Source organism: Panthera leo, chromosome D4, assembly GCF_018350215.1.
Source record: "Panthera leo isolate Ple1 chromosome D4, P.leo_Ple1_pat1.1, whole genome shotgun sequence".
NCBI classification, from domain to species: Eukaryota; Metazoa; Chordata; class Mammalia; order Carnivora; family Felidae; genus Panthera; species Panthera leo.
In genome coordinates, this window is record NC_056691.1 from 75,741,462 (window position 1) to 75,754,069 (window position 12,608).

At 39.6% G+C, this 12,608-nt stretch overlaps 1 protein-coding gene across 1 annotated transcript in view; it reads left to right on the forward strand.

Moving 5' to 3' along the window:
• Nucleotides 1-12,608, forward strand: part of PAPPA (pappalysin 1) — a 240,756-nt gene that overhangs the window by 96,834 nt on the left and 131,314 nt on the right. Inside the window, exon 8 of the mRNA XM_042913034.1 lies at nt 12,019-12,147. Coding sequence (XP_042768968.1) covers nt 12,019-12,147 — 129 coding nt within the window. The remainder of the gene's footprint in view (nt 1-12,018; nt 12,148-12,608) is intronic.

Below are 12,608 nucleotides of genomic sequence, written 5' to 3' on the forward strand. Positions count from 1 at the left end.
CACTTAGCATAACACTCTCCAGTTCCATCCATGTTGCTACAAAAGGCCATATTTCATTCTTTCTCATTGCCAAGTAGTATTCCATTGTATGTATAAACCCCATCTTCTTTATCCATTCGTCAGTTGATGGACATTTAGGCTCTTTCCACAATTTGGCTATGGTTGAAAGTGCTGCTATAAACATTTGGGTACAAGTGCCCCTATGCATCAGTACTCCTGTATCCCTTGGGTAAATTCCTAGCAGTGCTATTGGTGGGTCATAGGGTAGATACTATTTTTAATTTTGGGGGGAACCTCCACACTGTTTTCCAGAGCAGCTGCACCAGTTTGCATTCCCACCAACAGTGCAAGAGGGTTCCTGGAAACAAATATGATTATATCATTTGCCTAGAAGACCATTGTTCTCCTTTTCCTGACCTGGTTCCTCCTTCCCTTTCTCTAGTCAAGCCAGTAAACCTCCCTTGGGAAGTCTTCTCAGGCTCTCTCCTCTTCAGCCTGGGTCAGATGTCACTCTGTGCTCCCACAGCCCCTACACTTTTTAGGCTGTGTCAAAGCCGTCCATTGACTTTTTTCCCCCCAAAGCTTATGAGCATCCTAAAGGCAGGGCCCTAGTTTATTGACCTTTGAATCCCAGACCCACAAGAAGCTGGGAGTACTCAATGAATGCTCTTTGCACAAATAAATGGATGAATAAATGAAATGATATAAATACAGTAAGACCTTGGATTGCGAGTAACTTGTTCTGCAAGTGTTCTTCAAGACGAGCAAACATTTCTAGTCAATGTTAACTTGATAAATGAGCGATGTCTTGCAATGTGAGTAGTATGTGACACCAAACATCACATGATCAGAACTGAGCCAATGGTTCCTGAAATTTGCTTTGATATAAAAGTGCTTTGGATTGCAAACATGTTTCCGGGACAAAATATGCTCACAAAAACCAAGGTTTTACTGTATATTTATCCAGAATTTGAAAAGGTGGTCAAAGCCATAAATGTAATTATCTAGTGTAGAGCTAACTAGCTCGATTTAGTTCTCCTATACCCCTTTTTTGTAAACAGCAAAGATGAATCAGTGAAGATAGATTTGGATCTTACATTCACGGAACATATTATGTGTGCGCATTTATATGTACAAAGATACGGGAAGGGATGCTGACCAGAATGTTCTTGGTAGCCTGCCTCAGGGTGGTGATGGAATTTGAGAAGATTTGCCTTGGTTTTTAATTCTTTCTTATAGAGCTCTAATTTGTTAAAAGAAATGTGAGTGTTCTTTATGGTTAGGAAAAAATAAAGCAATTATGATAATATGCTGTCACTTCTCAATTAAGAAAAAAAGGTCAGCTCTTACCCTAAAGATATGTTAGAACTGAAGCTAGTTTCCTCTACAAGTCTACAGAGGAAATAAAATGTAATCCAGTCTGCGTTGCAGCTTCCTAGAAGGCTTTAGGACTATGAAGAGGAGTTTCTCTTATCTTCAGATAGTTTCAGTCTTCTGTACTTGGATTGGGTATTGATGTCTTGCTTACTACCATGAGCTTATCTCAGGAGTCCACTCAATGTCATGGAAAGGTCAGAAGTTCTAGAGTCAAACAGCATGGTTTAAATTCTGCTTTACAATTGTTATCTCCCTGACCTGGGCAGGTCACTACGTTACCCTGGACCTCAACTGAACGATGCAAATAAATGCCTTCTACCTTTCAAGTTTATATTAGGAATAGGATGAAGAAATTGGGTGAAGGAGCTAATCTAAAGGTGTTTCTAATACAAAGCATCCATCTGGACATTCTAGATGAAAATGTAACCGATACAAGTATCATCCTTTAGTATGCGTGACTGAAAAGCAGGAAAGCAGGAAAATGTGTGGCCAAGGCAAGAGATAAGATGAAATTGAGAATTAGACAGGTGAGCCCCAACGCTGATGTTTTACCACCATAATTGGGATAAGGGACAATCATCAATTTTGGCAACTGAGTGGGTTGAGTATTCTTGCTTATCATTGCAGAAGAGATTGGGCCCTGCAGCTCTTCAAGGTGAGGAATTGTACCTAAGGCCTTCAGGACACAGTGGTGACCCCTGAAAGTCTACATGCATGGTGAAAAGGTGTACTAGGCAAAACTATGTATGCATATGGCCTAAACCTCACAAAGATTGAGGTTTGAATTTATACTGCACACCGTTGTCTGGAAATGCCTGACCTGGAAAACTACTGAGGAAAGAAAAAAAAGAGGGAGAGGAAGAGAGAGAAGGGAAAAGGTTCTGGGTTAGTGATGTTCCAGGGGTACCTAGAAGTGAACTTGAAATCATTCTAGGAGGATATAGATTTGACACAGGAGACATGTGATTCCCACAGATTAAAACCTAATGAACGTGAGTTCCTGTGTCAAAATTTAAAACATAAAAAAAGTAAACAAGACACCCAGAGAAGGGGCAACAGTCCACACCAAGGTTTTTGTTGAAGTTTGATCTTGGTGACAAGCATGCATATTAATTAGTATATTAGAGTAAACGAGAAAAAGAAATATAATTGGAAAGTACAGTCTGCAAAGATTAGATGGACTGAGAAGGGGAGAGAGCAGAAATAAAGAAATCCAACAAATCCAAATGAAGGCAAGAAAGAGGGGAAACAAATATGCAAAAAAAAAAAAGGAATGATCATTAAAAACCACAAACAAGATGTGAGAATAAATCTAATACAATAGTCCTTCTACTAATCAGATTAAAGTCACCTCTGAAGGTTCTCAGGTTGGACTTAACTAAAGATAAGTTCACTGAAAGGTGAAAGGTAAAGGAATGGAAAATATTTGCCAGGCAAATACTAAGCAAAACTAATTAATATTCATCAGATAAAGGAAACATCGAGGCAAAAAATCTTACTAAGATATAGAGGTCACCATATAAATGATGAAAGGAAATTATGTAACGATTTTGAGCTGAAATATACCAAATAACATGACCTGAAAATGTATAAATAAAAAATGACTTACGTAAAAGAGAGATGAATTTGTGATATTATGATATTTTAACACACCTTTCTTAATAATTAATAGATCAAGCAAGCTAAAATAATGATCTAAAAGATTTTGAACAACACAAAAAAATGTTTCATCTGATAAAAGTGTGTAGAACCTTGCTACTGAATTAAATTATATACATATTTTTTTTTTTTCTGGGACATGTAGAACATACTTTTTCAATTTACCATGTCATAGGCCAGAAAACAACAAATCAAAAGAACCAGTGTCACATAAAACATTATCTCCATGATACAATACATACATATATACATACATTAATAAATACATAAATAAATAGATAATTAAATGACAAAGGTAAAACTTTTTGGTAATTTAAATATATGACCAAGAAGCCAAAGACTTGTGTAAGATATTAGCATACAGAATTCAGCAATATATTAAAACCTCTGCCTTCACACAAACATGCACGTTGTACGTAGGCAGGATTATCCCAGAATAAGAAGAGACTCTAATGTTAGATGGTCTCTGAATTCCAGTAATTCACAATAGTAGCATATGAGATGATTTTTCTAAAACAAGGTTGTCTTACTAGATGCAGAATTTAAGTCTCTTGTTAAAATCAGGCCCCTTTATGATGAAAACAAGACAAAGCAAATGAAACAGTGTTATCTGGGAATAGAAAGGTACATCCTTGGGGCGCCTGGGTGGCTTAGTCAGTTAAGCGTCCGACTTCGGCTCAGGTCATGATCTCACAGTCCGTGAGTTCGAGCCCCGCGTCGGGCTCTGTGCTGACAGCTCAGAGCCTGGAGCCTGTTTCGGATTCTGTGTCTCCCTCTCTCTGACCCTCCCCCGTTCATGCTTTGTCTCTCTCTGTCTCAAAAATTAAAAAAAACGTTAAAAAAAAAATTAAAAAAAAAAAGGTACATCCTTAATCTCCTAAAGGATATATACTTAAATACAGTAGGCATAACTAACAAAACAGTCTGTGAGGACATCTAAATATAATATCAATTTGTAAAACTGAGTTATTTCATTAGTCTCCAAATATGAGAATACAAATACAGATATGCAGGTACATGCGTGTATATGTGTATGAGTAGATGGATCGATAGGTAGATAGATACATAGATTAAAGCTACCATTTACTATAGTGCTGACATCTAGAAATGCTTAAAGTTAGGTATATATTCCTAATAAAATGTCATCACAATTTTTATGAAGAAAGCTTTAAAACTTTACTGAAACCATAAAAGGAGACCTATATAAATAAAAAGATGAAGTGTGTGTATAAATGGGAGGATACAATACCATAAAGATGTCTTTCCTCCTCAAATACGTCTATAAATTCAATGAAATTGGAATCAAAATCCCAACAGGCATTTTAAAAAATGAAACTTTGAATTCACGTGGAAGATCTCAGGGGTCTTTTGAAGGGGAAAACCAAAGTATAGAATGGACTTGTAGCATAAATCAAGACTTTTATAAAACTCTGGATATTAAGACAAAGTGCTATTGATAAGGAGATTGAAAAAAATAGGTCAATGAAACAAGATTACCCAGAAACAAACTTATCTAAGTATGGAATGATATATGGCAGGTGTGGTATTGCAGTTCAGTAGCAAAAGGATTATTACATATATAATGCTGGGCCAATGGCTCATCGGTATTTGAGGGGAAAATAATCATTACCACACACCACTTGAAAAACTATATTGTTCGTGATTAAAGCCATACATGTGAAAATAAAAACCTTAAAACTATTCAAAAGAAATAGAGGTGACTATGCTATAACCTTGGCAGAAAGAAACATTTATGCACCAAGATATAAAAAGGACAAATCGTGAAGGAGATGATTTAAAAATTCTACTCAACAAAGCAGCGTAAACAGAATAAAAGGAAGAGGAGTCACAGACCTAGAAATAGTATTTGCAGTACCTTTAATTGTAAAGGATTAGTACGCAGTGTACGTAAATATACTTACATGGCAATAGAGAAAAAGAAAAAAAAAGAACGCAATTAAAACAGGCAAAAGTGATGAACAAGCAAGTAACATGGATGGAAACCTATGTGGTCAACAAACACATGAAATGATACTCAGCCTTGTTAGTAATCAGGGAAAGGCAAAATGCAGCAGTAATTAAATGATATTTTAATATCCATCAGATTGGCAAAAAATGTTTGGCAGAATCAAGTGCTGACACAGATCTGGAGCATTTGGAAGTCTGTTGTAGGCAACAGACTTAATTGGTATAACCATTTGGGAGAATAATTTGGCAGTATCTACAAAGTTGAAGATGAAATCGATTACCTTCATCCTAGAGATCCTACTTTAGATACATTTCTTTCAGAAAACTTTTGTTCTGTGTGCAAAGGAAAATGGACACAATGTTTAAAGTAACATTATTGGAAATAGCAAACAAAAAGGATTAATGGTGGCAATAATAATAGAAACCACCTAGATGTCCATCAAGAAAAGAATGGCCAAATGAAGTGCGGTATATTCATACAATATAATATTTACATCGATGAAAATAATGAGCTAGAGCTGCGTGTATCCATGTGTTTGATTTTATGTATCAGTGTGTACGATTTCAAAAAATAATGCTAGGCACAAAAAATGTCAGCTTCATATTGATAAATGTGGTATTAAAACACTTATGAAATTTAAAATATGCAAAACAATGCATGTGTATGAAAACATTCATGATAGAGAAATGGGATACAGGTGGAGCACACAGGTGGGTTGAAAGCAAATACACAAAATAGTATATTTTATTTCTTTTTACAACAAAAATAAGAGATGAAGGGAATATGGCAAAGTGTTATAATTTGACAAATCTGGGTAGTGAGCCTAAGGACTTTTATTTTATAGTGTTCTCTATGCTTTTCTATCTAACTGATATCTTTTCTCGTTAAGACAGTAATAATCGTATGTACAAAGTTCCTTGGTACATCATCTCAGGCTCAGAAAGTGTTTTCCTTCTCTGCCCATTCTTGGCTGGTAGTCGGTATGCAAAGTGCTTGGGTATTACCCTCTGATCCTTGGCCCAGGGCAGAACTGGAATACTTGGGCTTTTCCTCAGCCAGATGCATCCTAGGTGGTGCCCCCCCACCATGTCATCCAGCTCAGACAATCTGGTGGTAGATCTTGAACTATACCCATTCTCAGTGCACAGTTCTAACTGCTGAGGTGGCTTCTAGCTGGTGGAAAAGCTCATGACAGAAAAATACAAAACTACATTTCTCATTAAATTGGGAATATGCATTGCAAAGTTGATCGTCTTTCTCCCGAGATTTCCATTTCATAGATGAAGAGACAGAGACAAGTCAGAGACAGGAAATGGCTTGTGGTAGTGGTAGTGTTTAAGGGAATGTTTGTAGTTCTCCTACAACTTTCAAAGTGGTCTTTGTATGTGGACTCTACTTGGTTCAGAACTAGGTCTTTGAACTTTTCTGCGGTATTTTCTCTGTTCATAACAGCTTCCACTTCCAGAAAGTGCTGTCTTGGGATGGAGTTAGATAGACCTGGCTCAAGTCTCTGCCCCAAAAGCAATGTCACTGTGGGCAGTAGGTCAACCTTCCTAAATACGACTTTCAACAACTGAAAAGGGAGATAATAATAATTATTCAAGAAAATGTCATTTGGATTAAATGAGATGATTCATAGAAAATACTAAGCATAGTGAGAAGTATATGATAAACAGGCAACAAACGGAAATGACAGTCGCTGTTATTATTGCAGAGGAAGGAGTTTCAAAGAAGCATGACACAGTTTGGAGAGACAGACTGTGATCAGTGAATGCTATAAGATGGAAACAATAGGGGTCGATAAAGAGTAATCAAGAGGCTTTAGAGCTTTTCCTGGGAGCAGCAAAATGGGATATGTGCATAGTGCAGTGAGGCTCTCGGTCCCTCTTTTCTGCTGATGCACTTTTCTATTTCTCATTTCATTTTCGCGTGGGTATGGGGCAAGAGTCCTATATCCTGATTAGAAGGTAGAAAAACAGACCTGAAGAAGTGAAGTGACGTGCCTGTAGATTTCAGATGGGTTTTCATGGACCAGTCACGTGTGATATAAACTACACATCAACACTTTAAGAAGTACACATTTTTGCCAAAAGCTAGGTCAGATGGTGCTTAGCCTCCTTATGGATATTTATGTCCATATTAATATTTTCAAGATCATGATTTCATAATCTGGCAATAGTCTATAGACTATATGGCAATAGTCTATAACTAAATTCTACTCTAAGATTGGGACCTCAAGGTACTTGACCGGCTCATTTGGTAGAACATGTGACTCTTGACCTTGAACTTACAGTTTTGAGCCCCATGTTGAATGTAGAGATCACTTAAAAATAAAATCTTTAAAGGGGCTCCTGGGTGGCTAAGCCAGTTGGGCGTCCGACTTCAGCTCAGGTCATGATCTCGCACTTGGTGAGTTCGAGCCCCGTGTTGGGCTCTGTACTGACAGCTCAGAGCCTGGAGCCTGCTTCAGATTCTGTGACTCCTCCTCTCTCTGCCCCTCCCATGCTCATTCTCTGCCCTGCTCTCTCAATAATAAATAAACATGAAAAAAAAATTTTTAAATAAAATCTTAAAAAAAATAAAAATGGAATAAAAATTAAAAGATTGGGCTCCCGATCTGATCCACATTACCATCAATATGACATTTCTGAGGAGGATACTGAAATATCATACCAATTAGAAATGCCACTGTTTTCTTTTATAATTGCCAGAAAGGCGAACCGAAGGCTGATATGTCATTTGAGAGGTTTGTGAAAGAACGATGGCTAAATGTTAATTTTTTTTTCAAAAGAAGTCATACAAAGGGTGCATGAAACAACACCTCAAAAGTAGCCAAGCAATCTCATCCCATTTCAAGACTGCAATTTACATTTATTAGCTGGACTGATGAAATTAATCTGAGATGCAATTTGAAGAATTGACCATTAACTGCTAATGAGGTTTAGCTTTTAAAAAAAGTAAGTAAATGACACTGAGAATTCTGTGAAATAAATCAGAAGTGATGCAATTAATCACGTTTCAGAGGAAGTGGTAACATTTTAGTTCCAAGCAAAGAGTAAATAGGGAGTTTTGGCTTGGCAGTGTGATGCCCCTCATGCTCTAAATGAGATTTTGAACCGGAGAGTGGCTTTGGATCTCAGAATATTCTGATGGTGTTGGCAGTTCTGGAAAAGGGAGATACCACAGAATGGTTCAGGCATCAAGGTTGAGATGTTGGCCGCAGCAGGGATGCAGAAGGAATCACTCGGAAGCTTCTGGGCTGGGGAAGAGGGACAGAGGCTAGAGTCTGATGGATGTGGGAGGCCCAGGATAAGGAGTTTAAGTGACAGGGTAAGACCAGGTGGTATCAGGAGCAGCTAAAGGGAACAACTTGACATCAATGTCCCACTTTTAGACCAAGCGCGAAATGGGTCCTAACCTCCAGCCAAGGCTTCAGAGGTCACTAGCTTGTCCTTCCATAAGAATTCAGGGGCGCCTGGGTGGCTCAGTCGGTTAAGCGTCCGACTTCAGCTCAGGTCACGATCTCGCGGTCCGTGAGCTCGAGCCCCGCGTTGGGCTCTGGGCTGACAGCTCAGAGCCTGGAGCCTGCTTCGGATTCTGTGTCTCCCTCTCTCTCTGCCCCTCCCCTGCTCACGCTCTGTCTCTCTCTGTCTCAAAAATAAATAATAAAAACGTTAAAAAAAAAATTAAAAAAAAAAAAAAAAAAAGCTATTCTACCCAGGGGCGCCTGGGTGGCTCAGTTGGTTAAGCATCCAACTTCGGCTCATGTCATGATCTCATGGTCCGTGCAAGCCCCGCATCGGGCTCTGTGCTGACAGCTCAGAGGCTGGAGCATGCTTCAGATTCTGTGTCTCCCCCTCTCTCTGCCCCTCCTATGCCCATGTTCTGTCTCTCTCTGTCTCTCAATAATAAATAGACGTTAAAAAAAATAAAGAATTCTTTTCTACCTAGATTCTTGAGAAAAGAGCCCTCAGTTAGCATTAATTTTGACTTCAACATGGAGGAAATGTAGTTTTATCACAAGGATTCTTCAGTGGGAAAATATAATCTTTTAATAGCAGCAGCACTGCTCTCCTTTCCCTGCCTTTTCACCAAAGTAGTGACTTGGGCTTCTCTTTTCCTATCTGGAAACTTGGGATAACAACCCCTCCTTCCAAGAGCTGCTGTCAGGCTTCTGGGAGGTAATGATACATGGGCTGTGCACACACAGTTGGAAGAAGGAGGCTTATCAAGGTCTCCCTACCAATCAGATGTGTTCTGTGTGATGCTAGTGGGTAAGAAGGAGGTGTGAGCGGAAGTTATCGGGAGACAGATTTTGCCCCGGGGTAAGACAAACCTTCTGGGATCCAGAATTTTCAGAAGTTGGAATAGCCACGTGGAGGGAGAGCAAGCTGCAGGCACTGAGGGTGTTGTAGCTACATGATGTGGCAGAAAAGAGACTTTCCACTAAGCTGTGGCACGTGCAATTTGTGGGTTTACCTAACCAAGGTTACATGTAGCTGTCACTCCATCCCTTCTACTGAAGAGAGCATAGCATAACTCCAGTGAATGAGAATATTGATACTTAAGCATTAATAGTGATGGGCTAAAATAGTGGGCTAAATAGTGATGGGCTAAAATTTGTTAGCCATCAGAGGCTGGGCACATATGTGCTTTATATATGTTTTCACATTCAACCTGTAAGAAAATGCCATGAGGTCAGGTTTATGACTCATTTAGAACAGGCTCAGGGCAGTGAAGCAACCTGCCTGTGACTTCTGAGCTCGTAAGAGACGAAGCCAGGATAGAGACACGTGTTTGCTTGCCTCAGACTTGTGTTTATTGAGAAGGAGGAGGAGGAATAGGGGAGCAAGGAGGGCAACGTAGGGGGGAGGCGGAAAACATTCATAAATATTAGCAGAGTACCTTAAATATTACCAGCCATAAGTCATTTGTGACACACACTACAAGGAAAAACACAACGTAGAGATGTACTTCTCACACCCTCCTGCTTTCCACAGAAGAGTTCCATCTAGTTCAGACAGTGACCATATGCCCCCAGTGGCCTGAGATGTAGCCTGAAGAAAATTTCTTTTTTTATTTCATAACACGGCCACATTTGTTTAATAGAAAACATGCCTCCATATTTTAGAGGAAGATGAATATACAGTAGAATGCATGGCTTCCTTATCTTGTGTCTCCATGTATCACCTGGGAAGACCCCACTCTCCCCTTCCCCCAAGGAAAGCCACTCTCCCCGACACCACGATACTCAGTTTTAGAAGTACCACCAGAAAAAGTGTACATTTGTTGATCTAGAGGTGGCTAAAATACCTAAAAAGCTTTTTTTAAAAAGAAAAAAAGAAAGCCTGTTTCACCAAATCAGCATTCCAGAAATTTACAAGGCAACAGTTAATTCATATATTCATACATGTAATAGCTCAAGATTTGTATGCATTTTACCACCTAGCTTTCATTAACAGAACGCTAATGGAATCCCCAGGGACTTCTAGTCTACCCTCAATAGTGCTTTTTGCTGTAGCACTGCCAAAACAAAGTCTCTTTTGGGTAACAAGTCCAACATTCTCAGGAAGGCTATATTCCTCACCAGAGTCCTCCAGTGCTCATAAACTCATGCTCATCGTTGTGTTGAGATTTGGGAGACACTGTCTGTCCATTGCCTCTGCACCTGTTATCTTATTGGCCTTATCCAAACAGCCCCAGCCCTAACAGCAGCTGAAACAACAGATGGGCAGGAGAACTTGAGATTTTTTGACATCATCCTTTTGTTTATGAAATCCCACCCCCCAACTCTGGAATCTGATAGGAATTCTCTTCATTATCATTTTGTGGGATTTTTTTTCCCCATGACATTTTTTATTCTTAAAAAGTAAATAATTAATCCGAGGGTGGGGGGAGATAAAAAGAGGAATAACATTGCCCTTTGAAAATGGTCAACAAGGAAATGGGGGTGGTGATTTTGTCACGTGGAATTGACATAAATGTATCTTTGCCTTGGAGGATAATTGCCAGTAGCCAGGTTTGGTGGCAGGATGAATTCAAGCAGGGAGCTGAGACGGGCTAATGAAGGGGAGGGTGGAAATCTGGTAATAAGGTTGAGTGTGAGGAAGTCGGCACTGCCCTGGGAGGTCTAAAGAGCCGAAGGGAGATGCAGGCTAGGCAAACTGAGAATCTGGCAGGCACCAGTGCCTGGAATTGCAATTTCAGGACAGAATCCCCATTGCAAGGGATGAGATTATTAAAACAGGCCTAACCTAGGGATTATGGAGGCAGAATGCAGGATATTATTTAGTAGCATATGACTGTAAGCAAGTTGATTAACCTCTCTATGCCTCAGATTTATCATCTGTAAAATAAACATGAAAATACTCGTACACACGTAGGGTTGTTTTGATCTCAAATGAGAAAATACACAGAACGTGTGTAGCCCCAAGCCTGACAGTCAGTTAGTGGATGCTGCTATGGTTGCTCCTTTAGTCTAGAGTGAGACACATGGAGAGGAGCAGGAGGTGGGGAGAAGGACGACCAGTGGATGTGCAGTATAAGGAAGGGGCTTACTGACACGTAATGGGGTTTTGTTGAGTGCCTAAAATGAGGGGGAAAGAGCAGACTGTGCCCACAGAATCTGGCATGATACTTTCCCCACTCTGTCTGCTTATCCCATTTAGTTTCTCTCCCAGACACCCTCATTTTGGGCCACATACCATCCGACTCTTATCCACCAGGGTTATTGTGAAGGTTAAATTAAAGATCAAAAAGTATCTAGTAATATTCACAGTCATGTGTCAATTGATGCTGGTTATTATTGCTGTTCGTTCTGGTGTGGTCTGTCATGCGTAGGCGAGTGTCTTAACCATAGCAGATGATAAAAATTATTGGATGACTTAATGTATGTGTGCTTTCAAAAGTAAGCAGGACTGATAGAATATCCTCAAGGGGATCAATTTTGTCTGCCCCCAGAATTGTGTCTGTGTAGCTGATCATCTTCATTAACAGTCTTCTTTGTTTTCCAGGGATCTCAGTCTTGGCAGTGTGTACAAATACTGGGTCATCACCATTTCGGGAAGTGAAGAGAGTGAGCCATCACCTGCTGCTGTATACATCCACGGGAGTGGGTATTGTGGCGACGGCATTATCCAGAAGTAAGTAGATCTCATTAATGAAAGGGGAGGGAGTGATGTTAACCAGGCGGCGAGATGGTCAGGGTGCTACGTAGAAGAGCTTATGAGATACTCTTCGATGTGTGAGCTGTGAGTTCCCAGCAATGCCCAGCAGTCTGTCTGTTTGTCTGCATGTAGCTTGCTGGCCTCAAAAGAAAAGCAGTGATTCTTCTTGGAACACATCTATTTCTCGAGTATGTAATATAGAATATGATTCTGACAGGGCTACTGTCACGTACTTACTACAGTATGCTCTTACTTACGGTTGTTTTATGTTGACTCTAAGGGTTCTGTTTGTCTTTTCCATCCCAGCCCACATTCAGCTAACAGGACGCTCTGTGCATCCAGGTCAAAACACTTTTATATTCTTTGCTGGCTACTGTTTAAAGTTGTTAAAAACTGTGTATTTATTTGTTATTTCTGTTGTAGCGTGTTATAGTAAC